We start from the raw sequence: 21,651 nt of genomic DNA on the forward strand, positions 1-21,651 counted from the left end.
CGCTTTTTTTTTTTTTTTTTTTTTCTCTTCCCTTCGTGCATGACCAATTGTTCAGAGAGAACGACCTTTTGAGGGGCATACGTTGGGGCCGATTTCCCCGCATGCAATCGAGATGCTCTCTTTGGCTAGCTCCTCAATTCTCACTGCCCGCAAAAATTCCCCCCTTTTTTTTGCAGGAAATATGACGTGGAGAGGTTTATAGTTCCTTCCACGCTGTTTTACACCAATGGGTAGGTCATATGCTTCTTCGTCGAAGAATACCCAAACCGGTGCGCTCCGCAAGTCGTTTTCGCCAAAATGGGTGAAGAGCACACTTGGGCGTGATTCACCCAAGGAGGGACATACCATATCACCCCCCCCTATATTTTATATCCTTTGTGCTTCTTCCCCAGTTGTCACTATGTTGTGTTAATTTTTTGGCCCTTTTTTTGGAAGTCACACCTGTACCCGTTTCTTTTTCCCGCCCAGTTTGCCCCCTTTTTTTTTTTTTTAATGTCATTCATCCATTTTACACTATGCTGCGCGAGCCCGAGTTCGTTCAAAATTGAACTCTGCTAGCCCATCTGTTGTGTCGCCTCCCCGTAAGGCAATTTTTCCTGTTAAAAGGCCAGGCATCATTTGCCCCTCTGTGGTCTTGTGCAAACGTCCTCCTTTGCGAAGCCCATTTTGGCACACGCGTTGTTTTTATTTTATTCCAACTCCACGCTGCTTCGCTTCCTTTCGTGCCAAAAGGAAAACATGACAAAGCGGCAGGAGGGGAAACTTCTTTCATTCCTGCATTCTTGCATTATTGCATCCTTGCTGCGAATTTAGCTAACTCCTCCTTCCAAAAATAAAATAAAAAAAAAAAAAATATAAATTTAAACTTCACCCTTCGCCACGTTGTAGGGAAGTGTACTATACTATGAGGGAGAGAACTAGGCCGTCGCCTAGCTCCTGCCCAAAGGAAAAGGGAGTGGAGACATTACCAACCGTCCATGCAATATTCGCAGAAAAGAAACAAAAAACGTAAAGAAAAAAACTTTTCAACTATGTAGTCCCACCATTGCACACACGGCACTCCCCCTGAGCAACTTCCAAAGGGAAAAAAAAAAAAAAAAAAAAAAAAAATGCATGCCTCGACAACACACCCACACGCGTGTCCCCTAATATGAATATAACCAGTTGCCATGTTGTGCAGATATTTTTGGCAATATTTTTAAACATCTGTACGTGCAAATTGTACTACATTAGCAAATTACATGTTGGCAAAAAAGGACAGCCTCCTCAAAATGTTTCCCAAAGTGTGCATCAAATTAGCGCGAAAAATGTAAAAGCGAGTGGAACTAAAGGAAGAAATCGAGAGAAATTAAATTTCGCAAAATTGAATGGCGCCAGTGGGTTATCGCCCAGTTGGGGGAAGTGCGAAGCGGTGGACGGGGGAAGGCGCTGTGCTGAAGAAGCCCACAAGGTATCACGCAACCCGTCGTGCAGGCTGCCTAGCAGACCCCCCGGGCATGGTCACCACCCCGCGGGGGAACAAACGCTTGTCCACGTTACAAACGCGTTAATCGGGCCCAACCGCTTGGTGAACAAATATTCATTCTTTAAAAATCAAAATGGGGAGTGTCAGCCCCCGTCCAGTGAGGCAGGCAGCGATGAGAGGCGCACACGAATGTGTCATTGGGAAAATAGCCGTCTCCATAATGCCCTCCCGTATACCCTCCTCCATAACGCGCTTCAACACAAAGCGGTGAGTTTACACCTACACAACGTCTACCAAGAAATCATCCGCACAGTGCAAAGTACGCTGAGGAGCAAAATATTTTACGTGGACGTTAAGGAAGAGTTGCTCAAGAGGAAAAACACCATCATGGACATGCTGCACCAAATTTATGCACTACAAAATAGGAGAAACACACAGGGGGGAGTTAAAAGCACAGAAGAGGACCAGAAAAAGCTTCGCATTTTATTCATCGGGAGCAACGAGTTCAGTTTGCTGTGCTTTAAAGTGATCATGTTGATCGTAAAGTACGTAAGAAATGATATAGTTTTAGACCACGTAATTACCAAGAGCCCCAGAAAAAAGGGAAGACATTTAAAGCTAAAAAAGTCTCACATTGAGGAGGAAGCAGAGAAAAAAAATATAAAAATTTTTTATTACGACAAAGTCAGGAATGACACATATTTGCTAAAAAATAAAACCTTCGATTTGTGCATTTCTGTATCGTTTGGGGAAATATTTAACGCCTCCTTTTTTAAGAACATTGCTGCCAATGTGTATACCTTGCACCCAAGCTTACTGCCATTCTACCGGGGGGCATCCCCCATTCAGAGAAGTTTATTAAATAATGAGTCCCTTTTTGGCTACTCTATATTTCTCACCAATTTGCGCATCGATGGGGGGCCCCCTTTGATAAGAAGGCCGCTTACGTTTGATCAAGCTTTCAATTTTAACGACATAATTACAGTGTTGTTCACCTTGGGGTCGCTGCATTTGATGAGCCGTATTTTCTTCCTCGCCAGTTATAAATTGGGTGGCACCCAAGGGGAGTTACAACTTGGAGGGGAGCCGCCCCCCCCTTCGACCATCTCTACACAGAATAATTACCATCACTTACACCTTCGCCATTTTCCATATGATGAGGGAGATATCACCCCACGTGGCGTCCAAACGAATCAGCCCATGCTGCATACAGACACTGAGCAGGACATAATGAATCACGCTTGGCTGAGAAATTACCTTACGTTCCCTTCGACCCATAAGAACAATAGCTACGCACCGAAAATAAAAAGTGAAGAAAGGTATGTCTGTTTTTTTTGTTCAACCGCCCTGCACATTCATAATAAGGTGAGGGGGTTTATAAACTGGCCCAAGGTGGAATGTACCCTTTTCCTCTTCCACAAGGGTGGCCTCAAGGCCATGGAGGTGAAGTTAATTAAAACGGCCCACGACTCGGGCGACCATAGCAGGGGTAGCGATGGCAGCCGCCACCATCGCCACCAATTTATACGCGGCGACACCGTTCAGAGCCACAAGTGCTTCGACGGAATCCCGCGAAAAAGGGCCATTTTTGATAGGGGGGCCATAAACATTCTCTGCAAGGACAATAGCCTTCTAAAAATTTACCAATTGCAGCGGAAAAACAAAAAAATTATGGACGCTTCATCCTTCTTTAACAGCATCAACAGAGTCGATCTGCTGTACTAGTGGCAGCGTGCGTGAGGGTTTTTTTTTTTTTTTTTTTTCTTTCCTTTTGCGTCATTTCGAGCGAAGAAAATTGAATTCCTTCATCTTTGAAGTGCCCCCACTTGACGATTTCAAAATTTAGGAAGCGCTTCCCCAGGGGGCAATTTGGCCAGTCGTTCTCGCGCAACTTTGCGGGGCGCACATAACGCTTGCACTTTTTCTTTCTTACGTTTGTCAACTCTCTCATTTGAGTGTTCATGACGTTGGGCACGCCGCGGATGATGATTTGCAGGAGCGTATGTATGGCTGCATATATATATATATATAGATGTATATATATAATCCCCGCGTTTTGCTGGCTCTTCCCCCCCGCACAGCTGCGCCTACGCATGTTTGTTCGTTTCGTCGCTCCCATTTGTTTACACCTTTACAAAAAAGTTCATGCCAATCCCCTGTGACTACACAAACCGCCAACCTATTGATGCTTAACAAAATGTAAAGGAGCCAAACATATGTGATTTTACATAGTCCAAAAAAAAAAAGCGGCTGACTTGGCCAACTTGGTTAACCTTCCCCGCAACGTGTAAAAATGAGAAGCTTCGCCAGAAGGGGTACCTTTTTTAAGTACTACGACAGGGGAAAACTCCCATTCCGAAGCTTCCATTTTGGGGATAAAAAACAATTTATCATTCACCTCTTTTTCATTTCACTAAATTCCTATTTCGTAAAAAAATATTTATTTTCCAACTCGTCGGTCGTCTTCCATTTGGAGGGGAAGGGGGCAGACGCCTACTTGGAAAAAAAGTACAAATCGGACAAGCCATACGTTAAAACGGAGAGGTACGGCGGGAGGGGGAAACAAACGGAAGCATAGCAGCGCGAGGGTGGAGCTGAGTGAGGGTATAACTCCTTAACTGCATACCTGCTTAACGGCACACCTGCTTAACTGCCGCGCTTACGCCAAACGCTCCCCCCTCTCTTCACCCAAGCGGAATTCTCTATAAGGACCTCATCGACGGAGAAGGGGACCCCATTGAAGAGGGCGACATCGTGTATATTCACTACCAGGGGAAAACGACGAACGACTTTCGCATAATTCACTCAACTTTCAATAGCATAATTCCACCCAAGATCCGAGCTGGGCAATACGACCAAAAGCACATAAGGGCCATCTACGAGATTGTCATTGGCATGAAGAAGCACACAAGGCGGCAGTGCGTCGTGCCCCCGCATCTGGCCTACCCCAACCACTTTCCCAGCCAGGTAATGTTGGCGGCTTTGGCAAAAAAAACAAAAAATGGGGATATAAAAAAATAGTGCCTATTTCCCTTCACTGCGTAATTCTCCCCCCCGCTATCCAAACCCCCAATTCTGTAACCTCCCTTTTTTTCCCCCCCCCCCAATAGCCGCTCCTTTACGAAATCGACGTTGTAAAAGTTGTAAAAAAAGATTCTCAGGGAAAGACATTTATCGAAAAGGTTGAGCAAAAAATTGACCAAATAAGGTCTGTCATATCGTCTTATTTTTAATTTATTTTTCCCAGTCATGTGAACTGCTTCATTTGGCACGTTGTTGCGAGCGCGTCCCTTTTTTTTGAAATTCCGTTTGGCCGCTCTATTCAAATGGGGGAACGCCCTATGTACGCCCCTTCCCAAATGGGTGCCCCTTATCCTCCCCCCGTCAAAACTGTTTATTCGTTTTTTGTTAAAAATCGTTTGCACAGAACGGCAGTTGGAGCCATGCGCTAATTAACGACGGCGCACGTTTCCCCTAAACCATTTTACCACTTTACAATTTTATGGAACAAAAAAAAGGGAACAAATGAGTTACAAAAAAAGAAAACAAAATAGACACGCATTTCGCCCTTTTTCAAATCGAGGCCTTTCACGGAATGCCCCCATTCAGCTCGTCCATTATGCACGATGTGATGTAGTTTAAGCTGTCCCTTCCGCGATCTGTGGGGGGCGTTGGCCCATTCTGCTCACTCTTCTCAACTTGTTCCGAGTGACCAGTGCTCGCCGCGTCGGTGGAGGAACCCCCCTTTAGTGCCAATTTGAAAAAACGCACCTGTATGTTCGTCAACCAATTTGCTACAATATTGACGTTCCTTTCGTCTTCCAACAGAATGGAGTAACCGACGTTGTTCCTCCTTCCAACCCTACCGCTCAGGTGGATATACTCATTTACATTTTTCGGCCTACTGCACAACAAAACGAGTTCTAAGTTATTAATGTGAAAACCTCGAATGCTGTCAAAGGAGCTTATAATGATGGGGTATTTATTTACATATTTTTTCTTTGCCTCTTCCTCATTTTGTAGTACTGTCTCCTTTAAATCTTTTATATGTGCATACTGCTCGCACATGCTGTGCAGGTGGTCGTTATTTCCCGTGAGCGATATTTGCAATTCTTCATGTAGCAGCACAGAAAAAATGTTCCTTTCGGATAGGTACCTCTTTATGCTTAGTAGGGAGCATCCGTTTTTAACTAAAATTAGCACTTTGCTATTTTTAAAATGCTCTACGATTTTGTATGCCTCTTCCATTTTGCTGCTGTACAGCTGGTCCTTCACTACGCTGTAGAGGTGGCGTATGCTCTGCGGCAGCCTCACTTTGATTATGTACCTTTTCAGGGGAGTATCATGCTCACCATTCGGGGAGAACAGGTACGCTCGTTCATCCTCCTCGGAGTAATCACCCATGTGGGTGTCTCCCTTTTCTTGGTAAGAAGTGGTCACGCTTTTTTCCCCTAGCACTTGATCTGGATCACTTGCTGGAGGCTCATCAAAGGAGTCACCCAGGTGAGAAGTATCCGTATGTACGGCACCTGCGGGGTTCCCCCCCACACCAGGAGTACCTCCATTCGACGCGCTGTTACCCTCCCGCAGAAGGTAAATTTTCTTCTTGGCGTTATTCCTGTTCAAGCTCAAAAGTTTGAATATCCTCCTGTGCAGTTCCCTATTAAGGGTACTAGAACAGCCCACAAAAACGAGGTTCTTCTTATTCATATACATAATCGTTTCTAGGATAAAATAGGCCGTCTTTTTCTTTGTACTGTTTTTCGTTCCGCGTGATTTTCTCGTTTTGATAGCAGGAAACATCCTATCTATTTCGTCGAAGAATACATACTTTATGCTTTGCAAAAAGGCTTTCAAGTCCTCCTTTGATAAGCTTAAAAGGAAGTTTTTAAAACAAATGGGCGTTCCTATGAGGAAAAGGGGGTCCCTTAAATTGGTAGCTCTGGATGAGTCATTTGTGGTGCCACGTTTGGGCAATGTGGAAACTCCCCCTATGTCTGCGCTTCTTCCTTCCGCTTCATCATTTGCTTTCATTCCTACATAGTTTGATGAGCTCGGGGGGGGCACACAATCAGACCGCTTATCATCTATTCCCTCCTTATCGATGAAGAGGCGAATTGCCCCGGCGTCCTTGCCACTCATCAGAGACAGAACATTCTGCGAAATCTGAACGCAAAGTTCCTTAGAAGGGCATAGGATAAGAATTTTTTCCCCCTTTTTTAAAACATTTTTGGCCCTTCCCTCCATCAGGAGGTCTTTGTCCTGCCGGATGTCACATATCTGAGCATATTTTTCACTAAAGGGGGTGTACTTGAGTTTATTCCTGTGCACCTTGTTCCTCTTCTGATTTAGAAGAAGCATTTCCCTGTAGCTGCTTAGGTATTCATCACTGCTCATGTACTTTTCCCTTTCGATATCTTCCTCAAACACAAATTCTGCGTTATAGTAAAACTTCAAAATGAGGTAAAGTAGGCAGATGGTTGTTTTTCCGCTGGACGTTTTGGCATGTACTAGTATGTTATTGTTCCTTTCGAGCAGATAGATGACATTCCTTTGGAGGTTACTCAAGTGTTTTATTTCTCGAACGCTGCTATTGCTTTGTAAATTATTTCTTGTATAGCTTATTCTGTTTTCGTCTCTGTTGACTCCCCTGTTGATTAACACAATGTTTTTCCTTTTGCCACTGTCCTTTGGATTCTGTTTTTTTACCCACGATGTGCCGTCAACCCCCCTTTTGCTGCCACTCTTCAGCACAAATTTTGTTCTCATTGGGGCTGTTGCCCTTCTGACGAAGTTCCAATTAGAGTGGCGCTTCCCCCCAGTTTTCCATTTTGTTGCTACTAAAATGTTGAGGCAAACGAAAAGAAGTAGGTACCTCCCGGGGGGGCGCTTTCTAACACGCTTCGAATTGGATAAAACGCTTTTTAACAACAAAAAAAAAGCAGTTAGGTAATTTTCCATAAAAAGTCATGTTTGTTGGGGATGGCTACACAGCGCCAGATGGGCATTCACTCACATGTATACATATATACGAATACGCACATATATACGTTCGTTCGCATCCATTTCGCGCTTCACTTCCCTGCCGACACTGCAAAAAGGGGTAGCTAACCGGAGGGAGAGAAGTAAATGCAACTGAATTTGCTCTTTTTTCCCGCAATTACCACGCGCACGCCGCTATTCCAGCTTCTACACGGGAAGTTTGCCAAAACGGTGAACAATATACCCACATGTACATGCGGAATGAAATGTACATATGTGTATACGTACCTTTTCAAATGGCGTGCTGGGGGCGCGCTGCGGTTCCAAACAGTCGCTCATTCCGATGAGCTGTTTCAAACAGGTGGGGCGCGAAAAAATGCATTCATACAAATTGGGGGGCCACGCACAAATAGCAAAAAATGCCTGCACCGCTTTACATGTGAAGAGGTACATTACGCATATTCATCTACCCAAGTGCATGCATAGTCGGGCAGACGTGTCGCGCAAAATAGGGCCGATCAACCATCATCACATACAATTACGCATCCCTTGCGTGTGCGGCGGGGTCTTGGGAAAAACTCCAAAAGTGTCACCCTTCGAACGATGCACTAACTTCCCTTCTACATTGCTGTCGCGTGGTCGCCTTCCGCGAATCCTGTTTTCTCTTTATTCAGCTTAACGAGAAAGTAGCTGTTTTGGTTTCACTTGTGCTCTACGCCTGTTTACCCCAGCCGGGTTGCCGCGTGTCCCCCCACTGGGTCTTCATTACACACGCTTAAAATTAAAAACAGCGTGGCTGGACTAACGCCCATGAACGCCATTCTACGGCTCACCTCTGTGCAAATCCCCACCCCGTGTAAGTTTTTTCCTCCACGTAGATCACTAAAATGGACCATTAAAGGGACGCACCTTGGGGAAGCGCTCACCGTGGAGATGGCCACTACTAATGGTGAATTTGCCCGCGGCTAGTCCAACTTTCAACACCCGCAGCTATTCGTCCAACTTCCAACACCGCGACTATTCGTCCAACTTCACCTGCTGCGCGTACTGCTTGAGCGAAGACATCCTGTTCTTATCCTCCACAATCATTTCCTCGCTCATGCTTATTTGGTTGTTTATTTTGTCCAGGTTGGCCTTTGACGAACTCAAGAGCTTGCTGCGGAACTTCCACTGCAACTCTATTTTGCGCAAATCCAGCTGCAGCTCGTGCACCCTTTCCTTTAAACCTTTACACTCGTTCTGCAGCGTTTTGGATACGTCTTCCTTACTCCTTATCTGGTTTTTAACATTTTCAAAATAGTGCAGTATGCTGTTAGTTTCGTTTGCCGCAAATTCTTTTATGTCTTCATTTAAGTACTTCCACTGCTCGTTGCTCAGATGAGTTAAGGTGAAAGAGGAATAATCTTCGCTTTTCTGGCTAGCTATTTTTTTTTTTTTTTTTTTTTTTTTTCCTTTTTTTAATAAAATTAAATAGCTAGCCATAACGGGGGCCAAAAAGGAATACATTAAAAGGAAGCGTATAAACACCAAATGAGGCAACACGAAAAATAAAAAATAGAAAACGTTGCATTTCAAATAAACATCAATGTTAACTAAACCCAACAAAATTAAAATGGAGTATATGGGCTGCTGACTCGTTGACAAGTCGTTGAAACCGTCTATCCCGTAAAAAAAATAGTGAAAAAGGAAAAAATTCAGGTACACAAGTAGCAGCAAAAAACCGCACTTCAAAATCTGCCTTCTGTTAACATATAAGGCTTCGTACAACTTCTCGCGCTTGACATAATTTGACGAAAAAATGAACATATTTATTATGACTAAAAAAAGGAACAAATAAAAGATATTCACAAATTTGGAGAAAAAGGAAAACAATTTTATGTATACATCAAAATAGCTCCCTGAGTTATCTGCACTATACTCTATCTTGTTGATGTATATGCACACAGTAAGCCACAGCGCGACCATGGAAAAGGATGATAGCAGAATTAGTAAATTTAAAACATTCGATTCGAAGAGGTACGTCAGATAAACTTTGAATTTGAGCAATGCGCCGATTTGGTGTGTCTTGCCGGTCTTCCTATTCGGGGGGTTGTTCCCGTGGCCTTGGCCCAAACCGTAGTTAGGCGCGCCCTCCGGCATGTTAGCCGTAGCGTAGTACCCGTAATTCGCATCCCCCACGGTGGCGTTATTCCCGTATGCCCCCCAATTTGCATCCCCCACGGCGGGGTTATTCCCGTATGCCCCCCAATTTGCATCCCCCACGGCGGGGTTATTCCCGTATGCCCCCCAATTTGCATCCCCTACTGCAGGATAATTCGTATATCCGTTCCAGTTGTACTCCCCCGCATAACCGTCGACGTTGTATCCCCAAGGAGAGTAACTCCCATAGATGTAACCATTCGCATTGTCAGCAGTCCCTAACTGTTCACCTGGATGGGCATTGAGTTGGCCCTCCTGGCAGCCGTCCCTCTGATAGCCACCCCTCTGATAGCCGTCCCTCTGCCAACTGCCCCTCTGATAGCCATCCCTGCCATGCCGCACAACGACCGCAACACACGCGTTGTAAAAGTAGGAAAAATTCTTGAACAGATACAAGTACATGCTCATAAAGGAGCAAAACAGGATGGTCAGGAAGAGGATATTAATTACTGCCCCTCTGAAATGAAAAATGTTGAAGGAATTAAAAAATAAGTGATCAAAATATATTTTTTTGGCTATGTACCCACTAGGATTGAAGACGAAAAGTAAATTCACCAACACATTGTGGTAGTCATTCCTGTCAAACAAAATAAAAGCTATTTCCACTTTCTCCGTTGCGTCATTAATTAGTAGTGCTATTTCGTTTAGTCCTCTCTGCAAAGCTTGTGATTCATTCCGTACGTCCATATAGCAGTTTTGCCTCTTGTAGTTGCATATGAGACTACTGCTGGGTGACTGTATTGTCTCTCTTGAAAGAATGTTTATTTTTACCCGTTCATGCTTCACGCTAAAAATGTCTTTCCATTGGAAGGTACTGCTGTAATGATTGGCACCTCCCCCCATGGCGTTTGAACTGTTGTCCATAAATGAAACGAAACAAGTTTTTAGCCACAGAATTAGGTCTTCCCTATTCTCCACCTTTTGGAAGTTAAAGGTTTCCCTAATATTTACATTCACATTATTTTTTAAATAGCGAAATGTCAAATTTGAGAAGTGCGCATTAGGGGGGTGGTAGCCAATATTTTCCATCTGATAATGCAATAGTTTTTCGCTTTCTCTCCCCTTCTTGTAATCATTAATAAGAAACAGCATGATGAATATCAGGAAGGAGGTGTACACAGAGAGGGAAACCACAACGCCGTCATTCCTCTTTTTCTTCGTAGTGTACTCCTTCGAAATGCGTTTTTTTTCCCTATTGGAGAAGGGCAACACGGTGCTGTTTTGTAGGTTCAGAAATAGGTCTAGCATTTTTTCTATAGTAAAAAAGGCCTTCTTTTTTGTGGTCCTCTTCTTGGTGCACTCCACTTTATCTTTGCTTAACCCTTTCGTTATGCTCATCACGTCGTTGTAATTTAACCCCCTATTGGTGCCATAATTGTCTGGGTCTACTTCGTATTCATTCGAATCGTGCGACGAGTATGTGCTGCTGTCATCAGTGGTTGAAGCTTGCTTATCACATTCTTGCACACCATCGCGTGGGTGCTCAATTGAGTTGCGCGTGTCCTCCGCGTCGTGGCCCCCCTCTTCTTCCAACTCTGCTTCTCCCTCCGAATAGGCGGTTATTTCGAATGTGCCGTTGTCATTTGGGGGGTCTCCATTGGGGGGTTCTCCATTTGGGTGCTCCCTTTGTGCCCTATTTTTTTTGAGGGGAATACCATCCGTTTCCGCGGCACCTAACTGACCGCTTCTCCCCTTCGGGTCCGCCTTCTCACTAGTCCTACACTTTAGCAATTTATGGCCATACTGATGCATAAACGCGTTGTACACTTTTCTGTTCCTTTTGATGAAGGACTTAATGGCCAGAAAAAAGATAAAGGCGAAACTCACCGTGACGATAAAAAAGTGAGTGGGAATGGAATACAAATAGGGCAAAATGTTCTCTTCATTTAGGATGGAGGATATGTTAACGCCTTGAAAATTTGCAAATATAATACACACATTGAAAATGAACGTCCGCACAATACTGGAGCTGACATTTTCTTCAATACGAAAGAGGGTGTAACTGAAGACGGAAAAAATTCCTAAGCATCCAAATATGATGCCCAGGATGATAAAAAAGGGAAGTAGAAAATCCCTCCTTATGTTATGCTCCACATTTCTGTATTTTTGTATCAACAGGCCATACCGCTTTACACACACGAAGAAGCACACCTCGAACGTTATGATGGTGTTCGAGACGAAAATGTTCTTCGCTAACTCTATGCGTGAGAGGGTTATGCCCATGTCGTGCAAAAGTTCGATAATTCCATCTTCGCTGCTTTGGTAGCGCATGGAGTCCACTTTGTATTTGCCATGTTCATACCCCACGAGGAGTTTGGGGAGCAGCGTCCGGGAGAGGACAAAGAGGAAGAAAGTTAGGAGGTTCGCCGAGAAGCAAGCTGAGGGGGAAAGGGAAAAAAAAAATTGCAACTGATATGGTTACGAAATGGGAGAAATGCGAGAAAAATGGAAACACTGCCTAGATTGCCAAGTGGACCGCCCCAGATTGACTGCACCGAGGGAACGCCTAGTCGATGGAGTCCCCCCACATGCGTGCAAAGCGCTCCCCCAAGGGCGGCACACAAAATAGGCGTCCACTTACCAGTAAGGAGAAACGAAGTGCAGTAGGACATCACATACAGCCTGAAGCCAACCATGGAGAGTTTCCGAAGATGAGTAATAACATACAAAATGAAGGTCCCCATAAAAACAGCCAAGGCAACAATGAAGTAGACATCAAACCGGTTATACGAAGCGGACTGCGTCACAACCTCTTTGTACGTTTTCGCATTTGGCAAAAAGGAAAACTTTAAAACGTTATAGGAAAGTACATTGAGCAACGGGTTGAACAGTAAAAAATCGATCGCGACAGAGGCTATGTTATAATTAGTTAGCATAAGAGCTGGTATAAAATAAGGGTAATCAGTGGCGTAGGAAGTACCCTGAGAGAGACGTTCTTCAATTTTGCTAAAATCTTTTTCACATATTACTTGGTATAATCCTCCAATTTTTTTATAGGACTTATCATACGAAAATAGGTAGCTCCACTTTGTGTCAAAATAGGAAGAATTAACATTTCGGGTATCTTCCAACCCCTCCGAAAATGAACTGTCAGGGTAAACTCCAAATAATTTCCTGTACATGTAAATATTTTCCATCATAGAATTATCCTTCTTGTATAATCTCATTGTTACTCTCCAGCATTTTCCAAATAAGACGTTACTATTTAGGAAGTTGTCTTGGGATACCCTTTCCGTTAATGCATTTTTTACCCATGAGGAAAGGTCAAATTTCGACCGCAAATTTTTAAATACTATGTAGTCTTTCCTTCTTGGTTCGTACGAGAAATCCTTGTTCGCCTTCTTTATCTCGTCACTGATAGATTTGTAAAAATTTTCAGAAAATGCCTTCGACTCGTTTATGTTGTTATGAATGTGATTTTCCAAATTTTTTATTTTCCCCAAATCGTTGGATGTATAAATCAGGATGAAGAATAGGATAATTAAAATGATTTCTGTGCTTATCTTTATTAATTTCCTTTCGCTTTCTATTTTTTCCGACAGTAGCAGCACTTCTGTAGACTTATTGTCCTTTTCCTCCTCTGTGTACTTAAACAGGATGCTGGAGTATACTTTTAGGAACTTCAGGCTTCCTTCGTTGCAGATTTGTTTCCCCTTCCCCTCCATTTTGGAGCGCTCATCGGGGGGATTTTCCCCGCAGGTTGCCTCGAAGTTTGACTGCCTCTCAGCTGGGTTGCTGCTTACCCTTTTTGCCTACTATTTCATGTACCTTTCCAGCTGGTCCCATTTTATCATCTCTGGACGTGCATGCCCCAGTTGGGATATCCACTTGGGGGAAGAGGCGCACTAGTGGCCACTTCCACAGTAGTAACCGCTTGCACAGTAGTAACCACTTGCGCACTATTCCGTCGCCGCCTCACGGAGGGGCGCTCCCTCAAGCAAGAAAAGAGCCACTACTTTTGCAGCACTGAGGAAAATGCTCTACTGTGTAAGCGCACTGCCCTCTCGCGAGGAGTGGCATTCTTCCCAAAAAGGGATAAATCAATTTTAGCACTTGTCCACTGGCACCAACTGCGCCCCTACGTTTGTACAGGCACATTGGGAGAATTCCCTGCCTTTTTTTTTTTTTTATTCCGACTGATTTGTGACGGGGAAAAGTGCCTATCTCCCTCCGTCAAATTGTGGCAACGTCTTACATGCTAGCAGCTGCTGCTCAGCTTGCCATTTCGAAGCGCTTACAAATAGCTCACTTATCATGACGAGGAGAGAAGAAAAAAAAAGCAACTCCACTTTTGCCACGATTTTGCTGTGTGCCACTGGCAGGCGTCTAATGTCGGGCCCTGTGCCTCTTCTCTTTATGGGCTCCCCACTTCTCCCTCCAGTAATTTTGCGAGCATGCCAAGGGGTAGCCAATTAGCAAATATACCATGCGTCCAAAAAAATCTCACCACTGAGTGCCAAAAAAGAATATCCTAAAACGCTCAGGCGAAACGCATTTCGAGGCAGAATTAGCCGAGCTTCTCTCCCCTTTTATGTGTGCACATTTTTGCATAACAAAAAAAAAAAAAATAAAGGAAGCACCTTCGCGTAAGGAACAATTTAAAAGGGAAACTTAAAAAAGCAGAATATGGCTCACTGTTTAACCCCCATGGGGAAATGCCCCCAAATGTAAAAGAATCGCACTTGGAATTTTTCACCCCTTTTTAAGAGCACAGCGCAGTTTATGCCTCTTGGGCATATGGCACAACTTGGTCAACGTTTTCCGCTACGGCGGAAAGAGGGCGGAAAAAAAATAAAACAAAGCACGCATGCGAATGGAAGCAAAAGCGAACGGAAGCAGAACTGCAACTGCGCAGGTACAAACACACGGGAGCAGACAAAAAAAGAAAAATATGAAGACGCCGGGAAGAAACGCTGAAAAGGGACCTCGCAAATGCCTCTGCCCTTTTGCAAAAAAATAAGAATTTTTTTTTTTTTTTCTTTCCCAACTGTATAGGAGAACATTTCTCCTCCGCGCACGCCTCCCGTTTAGGAAGGCAAAAATGGAGGTACTGCATCTTACAGGTGGCTCTTGTCACCTCGCGCTGTCAAACGTATTGGAAGGCGACATAAGCCAAGGGTTGGTCACAATTATGTTAGACAAAAAGTCCACATTTTTCATCACATCCTTTTTGTGCAAATTGGAAAGTTCGGGGTGTGCACCTACGCACAAATTGCCTGAATTTTTTTCCTTATCCAGGATATTCATAACGCGCAAAATTTCCTTCCCCTCATTGTCTAGCAAGTGCTGTATATACTCTGAGTACTGCTCATTCCCGCTAATACTGCTTAACGATTTGACGCGAAATAAAATTAGCTGCTTTTGCAAAGGAGTAAGGAAAAATTTAACCAAGTCGATGAGGATGAGCAGTTCGGTGTGACTACAAGTGCCTTTCATGACGGAAAAGAAAAGTAAATCAAACCATATGCTCGGGTTTAGCAAGTAAGCAGCATCGGTTTCGGCCCCAACATTCTGCTTACTATTATACGCGTCACATTTGGAATAGCACCACTTGCATATATCATCTATTACAAAATAGGTATCATCGAAGAGGAGCTTCTCGATAGATATGTAGTCGTATTCACGTGTGTAACAACTTCTGTGGAAGAAATTGCTCTGCCTACTTTGGTGGAAATCGCCCAGTTGGAAATGTAAAGTTTGTTTGGTATATTTTTGCTCGCCATTTGTGTGCACATCACTAAGCAGGTCGGCTATGTACAGGTCATTGTTAGGGTAGCGCGCCGTGCTACCCAAGTGGTCTTCCCTTTTTGCCTCGCTGGGCTGCACCCCCGTGGAGGTGCACTCGTCAGGGTGGGACTTCCCATACAGTCGGTTCTTTTCTGCCCCCCTTTTCAGCAGAGTCAGTTCTCTTACAAAAGGGGAAGAATTCTTCGTTAGCACGATGCCCAGCAGTTTGGAAGCCAGCATGAACTGCTTCTTCATGCTTAGCGAAATGACCTTTATTTTGAGGATCTCTCGTATGACCAGGAATATTTTTTCCATTTCATCCTCCTGCATGGTATCCGCCTGCATGGTATCCCCCCGCGTGGCATCCCCCCGCGTGGCATCCCCCGGCATGCCTCCTTTCCCACCCCGGCAGTATGACAACTCCCCCTTGGTGTAGTAGCAGCCGAAGATGTCTTTCGCAAAAACGAGGTTGTAGTTCTTCTGGCTTCTTAACTTATCATACAATATGATGTACAAGTCAATTGCCTCCTTCCGAAACTTTTTATTCTTTTCATTTAAGTAGTTCTTTTCGAAAATCAGAAAATCTGAACAGGTAATTTTCTTTTTAATGTGAGCATTGGAAATGTTGTCTAGGAAGATATTTGGGTAAATTAAATCTCTACAGCCTATGTACTGCTTCATCTCAGCTAGCCGAAAAATTACACACAGCGTTAGACTGCGAGACGACTGCGTGCAGCTGCTTAATGCCTTCAGACACTCTTCTGCTATTTCGATGGCTTTATCATAATTGCCGTTATTTTTTAACGAGTCCGCTAGGAGGCACTTATTTTGCAAAGTAACAAAGTTGGGCAGTTTGGCTCGTTCGCAATTTTGCAGCGATATAGTGTAATATTTGATCGCGCTCTGGAATTTGTGTAGCCCCATTAGAATATTCCCTTGTAGTATCAGGGCATATATGCACACGTAATGGGTAGACACATCACATAGCGTTGTCGAAATGGCTCGATAGCTTTCCTCCGAGTAATGCAGTGCCTTTAGTAGATACTTTTTCTTTAACTCGAGGTGGTCCACTTGGTCTAGCATCAGCTTCTTCTTTGCGCATCCCTTACTTGTGGTAGCTTCCCCCGTTTGGTGATCACCCCGGTTGTGGTTTCTGCACTCTGCACGGGGAACCTTACCGAGGTGATCCTCCCATTCGTCATCGCAAATGTCGTTATCGTAGATGTTGCTTTCACAGATTCCCTCCCCCCGGGTGCCTCTCCCCGTGCGCTCGTTTGCCCTATCATAGTAGTAGCTAGCCATTAGCACATTGCAGATGAGCGTGTGGAGGCTGTTCCCGTGCCCCTCATAAAATTTGTTAAAAATGACGATGAGCTTGTAAATGATCAGCGCGTCGTCTATATTCCCCTCCTTCACTTTGCACTGAAGAATTAGGGCGAGTATGTCCCTCCTTACCGTCCCTATGTTCGGAATGACTCCATAAATGTAGTAGCAAACGTCTAGGCACTTCTTCACATAGCCATGCTCGAAATGGAGATAGGCTAGACACAAAAACCGTTTGGATAGCTCGAAAATGTTTTTATTGAGACCAACATTTAGCAGGAGATAAATGCACTTCTTAGCCCTAACATAATTTATGCATTTCATTTTTTCATTCAGTATGCAGTAGGGGTGGCAAGGCACATTATACTCATGCATAAAGCTCCTGATTTTGTTGCACGACCCGACTGTGCATATGTTGCTCATTTGTAGAAAGTCACTACGTTTCGGGTGTATTATGTTGACTATGTTTTCCCTTAGCATATTTTTTACTTTAAATTTCTCCTGCATCATGACGTTTGATGATATTAGCTTTTCCACCGTTCTGAAACTCCACGTGGCATACTTCGGAAAGCATCCCTTTGTTTTGGGGTAAAACAGAGCGATGTTACTCCTTTGGAAATTGCTACGCGGGGGGACTCTGCTAGGGGGGTCCTCCCTTATGCGGCTATGCACACTAACGCTAGGTGTAAGCTCCCTTTTTTGTTTTCCTCCCGCAAGGGTACTCCCCCCCCTGGATAACCATTTTTTCTTGCGCATTTTATCCACCAAGGTGTATACATTATTGTGTCCTACTTTGCTGCTACCACTGGTGGAGGGGGAAGAACTATCATCGTAGTTGCTTGTGGTAGCTCCTTTCTCCCACGTAGGGTTGCCTTTCAATCCTCCACTTGCTGTACCACCTGAAGTTTTGTAACTCTTCTGTGCGTTGTTCTTTGCAGCCGAGGTGACACTCCTGTAGGGGGATTTGTAATTGTACCCCCGCCTCTTCTCACGGGAGTTACTTCTGACCGTTTGAAGCGCATACCCATGGGGGGTTGCAGCGCTAGGTTCGTCGTCACAGTGGTAGCTCGGGTATTCTCTCTCCGCGTTGCTCTCCAAGTCACTCACCACTTCGTTCACCACTTCGTTCACCGCTTCACTTACTTCTCCCATCTCAGAGGCGCCCCCCCAATCGCAGACCGCCCTCAGGTGGGCCACGTTCGGAAAGAGGACGCTCTCCTTCTTGGAGCCAAAGGCGCACATGTCCTCCAAGGTTAGAGGCAGCCTGACTTTATAATTCCGCTTGCACTCCTTGTTAAAGTAGACGCCCAAGTGGTACTCCATGCAGACGAGGAGTCCATAAACTTCCACCTCCTTAATGTTAATATGGTCCTTCAGATTGACTTTAAATTTTTTCATGCACTCTGGAATTAGCACCTGGTGCCAGAACTGCACTGAATCTACTGCCCTGACATTTAGGGTTAGGTTTGCCAACCGAATTAGAAACTTATGTGGCACAACCTCGGGGAAGTAATCCCACTCCGTGAAGCACTTTTCGCAGAAGCAGATAAATTGGTTGCATTGTTCTGGTGTGCCCCCCCTGACGCGGTCATAATGGTGGGTATGCTCCTCATTAGAGAACGGGGAAACAGAGTGGGCATTGTCAAACCAGCGGTGATTCCCCCCTTTGCAGCTTCCACTGCTACCCCTTTTGCCCCTTCCCAGTACTCCTAACAAAAACGAATGTATGTGCTCATAATATATGGACTTCAACGTGCGGCAAATAATCTCCCTGCAGATGGTCTGTGACAGGAACTCCGGGGGTGCAGTATCCCTATCGGTGCTTAGAAGACGTCCCAGGTGATGCATGTTAACCCCGTGGGAGTGATAAACCTGCGTGACGTCAAAACTGTCGCTGAAATTTGCGACGATGCTAACAACTTTGGGTAAAATATAATTGTGAATGTTGTGGAGGCACTCCCTACTGGCGTCCTTCAAAAGGTCCACATTATTTTTACATTTTTTATACTCATAATTCTTAACATCAATGTTTAAGGTGGTATTGCTTAACGAGTGCGGGTAGAAATTTTTTATGAATTCGTATCTTATCCTTTTGGTGAAGTTTCCCCCAGCTGAGTTGTCCACATAAGGGGGGAGTACCTCTTCTGCCCCCCGTACAACGAACAGATTGTCAATCAGCGATTTGAAAAGTTTTACGTTGTTTCTCTTTTTAAATACTTTACATTCGTAGTAGTTGGAGAATCCAAAGGGGAGAATACAGCAGTGGTAATTCACAGAATCGCCCATTTGCTTTATCTGCTGGTAGAGCTCATGGTCGTAGTTTTCCATTTCTAGAAGCAGCCTTTCGTAGAACATTTTTTCTTTTTTCCTTTTTAGATGCTTTTCCTCCTTGGGTAAATTTTTACCTTCATTTTGGGGCGTTTTCTTCATTGTTTGCTTCCCAGTGAGGTGACCATTCTCAGTGGCACCTTCGCTGCCACCACCATCACTCATGTAATTGCTAAATGTGAACCCTCTGAAGATATCCTTAATCACATCAACAGGGGGGTGGGCCTCACTTAAAGGCATTAGCGGCTCCGAAATGACGCGCATCCCCATGAAGTCAATTTGGCTAGCCACAGGTAAGGCAAACTTCGAACCGTTTTTCAGAGCAAATATACAATCGCATAGAACATTCTTCCCCTTCATATCATTGCTGTATATTTTTCTAGCCATGTTATAATTGACGCCATTCCTTCTGCTGCCCAAAATTACTGTAAAGACGAGACTGTCAAATAGGAAAACTAAATCATCATCAAATTTGGGTTTGTATATTTTGTAAATGTGAGGGTAGTTCTCCTTAGACACTTGGACGAAACATTTTTTAAAATAACTTATTGAGTCATTCTTCAACTCTTGCTTGCGAAAGAAGAGAGAGTATATTAATCCGCAGGCCCCTATCTTGCTGGCCATGTGAAATAATTCTAGCTCGTTATAAAACTCCTTTTCTCTTTCGCCCTCACTTTTGTCATCGTGCATGTACTCCTTTAAGGCCCAGATGTTTCGGAATGCGTAATTGATTCGGTCGTGCCAGTTGGAACTTAAGAAGGAGTCTTCACTTTTGCACAAGAAGTTGTATAATGGGTGGCCCACATCTATGTTGTAGCTTCTGCACGGTTTCACGCTTTGTAGTAGGTTATTGAAGACGTTGGTTTTGCATCCTGTGGGGTCGTTCGCCTGGGCTTCTTCGCCCAAGGGGGGGCATCTACCACGGCGTTTGCACTTTTCGCTGCTTTCGCCACTTTTGCTACTTTCACCGCTTGCACTACTTTCACCGCTTTCACTGCTACCCCCCAACATGTTGCACCTGCCGACGCGTTTGTCCGCCTTGCCGCCAGCCGCCTCTCCCGCCACCCCCGTGGAGTCACTCCCCTTTCTCATCTGCCCAAATAACTCCTGCAGCCGAGGAACTCGGGATTTGTTTATTTCCACCTTGTAGCACTTTTCGAATGGCTCACTGCATGGCAGGGACGATTCACTCGTTTGCGAGTTACCCTCGGAGATCTCTTCCTTCAACTCAATTTTTTTACTTACGGGCTTATCGATTACAGCTTGGGAAGGTTTCTTCACTGGAATTATTTTGGCATTCTTAGTGACAATCTGTTTTTTACTTTCTGCAAATTTGCTCACTTCGATGCTCTTCTTATGGGTTAGCACACTCTGGGGGCGACTCTCGGTTGGCTCCTCATTTACGACGAACTTAATGTTTAAAATTTTTTTTTCCGGCTCAGTTACCTTTGCTTCTTTAAATATTAAGTTCCTTAAATTTGGTGACTTGAATAGACAGAGGGTGTTGCGTATTATTCGCTTTAAGTTTCCCTTTTTTTTGACCTCCCGCCTGGCTAGCTGCTGTCCGCTCTTGGATTTTGCGCTAGCTGGTTTCGCATTAGCTCCTTTTCCACTCAGCGCGGAGTGTTTCGAGCCCCAATTCGCGCCATTTTGCCGGGTACCCACTGCACCGCCCACTACACTGCCCACTGCACCACCCACTACACCACCTGCTGCTCCACCACTCCTGTCAAACTGCGCGTGGTCTATTAAGTAATCCTCCAGGGCCTTGAAGCCGCTATCGGACTGGTGCCCCGCTTGCTTGTTTCCCCTCGACCGCTGCCTCTTTTTCCTGTTGGATGAGGAAAACGTTCTTTTCAGCATGCCCATTTTGGTACCCCGCTCGGTCGCTTTGTCAATCTGTTTTTTTGTTTTTTTCTCCCTCCTTCGGTTATATGTTTACCCTACATGTGCATAATTTGCAGACGCATGGCACGACGCATGGCACGACGCATGCCACGACACATACCACGACACATGCCAGTGTGGAGACTTGCATCTCTCCTCTGTTCACTTTCGCGAGGTAATTTAGGGGACAAATACAACGTATGAAAAAGGAACTATGCGGAACGGAGCGAAACAAAAATGGCCGTGTGCAACTGCGCTGTACCTACACGCGTTTTTTAAAAAGTTGGATGTCTGGATGGCGCGAAAGAGGCGATAAATGGTTAACGCCTGCTTTGTACTCTTTTCCTACCGTTTGGTAAAGAAGTTTTTCAATTCTTGGGTTTGTTCGCTAACCCATTTATCAGTCCGCTCACGTGTTTACTCCCTTTTGCTCGCGGCAGTAGCGACGTATTCTCATCGCAACAGTTGCGCTTCTTATAGCATAAGGGGGCAGAAGACACCCTGGGAGGATGCATATACACATAAACAGGTGAACAAGCTGCTCGCAAGAGGGGAGAGGAACATGTTTCGTTTCTTCTCTTCTTCACAGTGGAGGAGCAAAGTGGGAAGAGTGCCGCGTAAAGTAGCTTTCGGCATGCATTCCACGCGCGTACATATAACATACACATATGTATGCATGTGCACACGTCCGTTGCGTGCTTCTATTTTAGCAACAGGGGAAGTACATACATTCGCGCGCA

General features: G+C 44.7%; 5 protein-coding genes across 5 annotated transcripts, besides 7 other annotated features; 2 read left to right on the forward strand and 3 right to left on the reverse strand.

The window, feature by feature from the left end:
• The first annotated feature begins 418 nt into the window (after positions 1 to 418).
• Positions 419 to 3,675, forward strand: PVX_122485 (formyl transferase domain containing protein). Its single transcript, XM_001617009.1, has one exon. The coding sequence runs from the start codon at positions 1,151 to 1,153 to the stop codon at positions 3,188 to 3,190; it is 2,040 nt and encodes a 679-aa protein (XP_001617059.1). The 5' UTR covers positions 419 to 1,150; the 3' UTR covers positions 3,191 to 3,675.
• Positions 2,650 to 2,670: a microsatellite.
• An 83-nt stretch (positions 3,676 to 3,758) lies between the features above and the next one.
• On the forward strand, positions 3,759 to 4,698 carry PVX_122487 (hypothetical protein, conserved; the record flags this gene model as incomplete). The annotated part of the gene is made up of 3 exons (XM_001617010.1): positions 3,759 to 4,009; positions 4,159 to 4,432; positions 4,576 to 4,698. The coding sequence occupies 3 exons, from the start codon at positions 3,759 to 3,761 to the stop codon at positions 4,696 to 4,698; spliced, it is 648 nt and encodes a 215-aa protein (XP_001617060.1).
• Positions 4,699 to 5,053: 355 nt separating this feature from the next.
• On the reverse strand, positions 5,054 to 7,796 carry PVX_122490 (hypothetical protein, conserved; the record flags this gene model as incomplete). Its single annotated transcript, XM_001617011.1, has 1 exon — positions 5,054 to 7,796. The coding sequence occupies exon 1, from the start codon at positions 7,424 to 7,426 to the stop codon at positions 5,054 to 5,056; it is 2,373 nt and encodes a 790-aa protein (XP_001617061.1). The 5' UTR covers positions 7,427 to 7,796.
• Positions 7,797 to 8,464: 668 nt separating this feature from the next.
• On the reverse strand, positions 8,465 to 13,311 carry PVX_122495 (hypothetical protein, conserved; the record flags this gene model as incomplete). Its single annotated transcript, XM_001617012.1, has 2 exons — positions 8,465 to 12,024; positions 12,228 to 13,311. The coding sequence occupies 2 exons, from the start codon at positions 13,309 to 13,311 to the stop codon at positions 8,465 to 8,467; spliced, it is 4,644 nt and encodes a 1,547-aa protein (XP_001617062.1).
• Positions 10,001 to 10,024: a microsatellite.
• Positions 10,669 to 10,698: a microsatellite.
• Positions 12,755 to 12,826: a microsatellite.
• Positions 12,918 to 12,947: a microsatellite.
• Positions 13,029 to 13,051: a microsatellite.
• A 1,408-nt stretch (positions 13,312 to 14,719) lies between the features above and the next one.
• On the reverse strand, positions 14,720 to 20,893 carry PVX_122500 (hypothetical protein, conserved; the record flags this gene model as incomplete). Its single annotated transcript, XM_001617013.1, has 1 exon — positions 14,720 to 20,893. The coding sequence occupies one exon, from the start codon at positions 20,891 to 20,893 to the stop codon at positions 14,720 to 14,722; it is 6,174 nt and encodes a 2,057-aa protein (XP_001617063.1).
• Positions 18,985 to 19,007: a microsatellite.
• Positions 20,894 to 21,651: the final 758 nt, after the last annotated feature.

Source organism: Plasmodium vivax, chromosome 14 (genome assembly GCF_000002415.2).
Source record: "Plasmodium vivax chromosome 14, whole genome shotgun sequence".
In the NCBI taxonomy this organism is placed as follows: domain Eukaryota; phylum Apicomplexa; class Aconoidasida; order Haemosporida; family Plasmodiidae; genus Plasmodium; species Plasmodium vivax.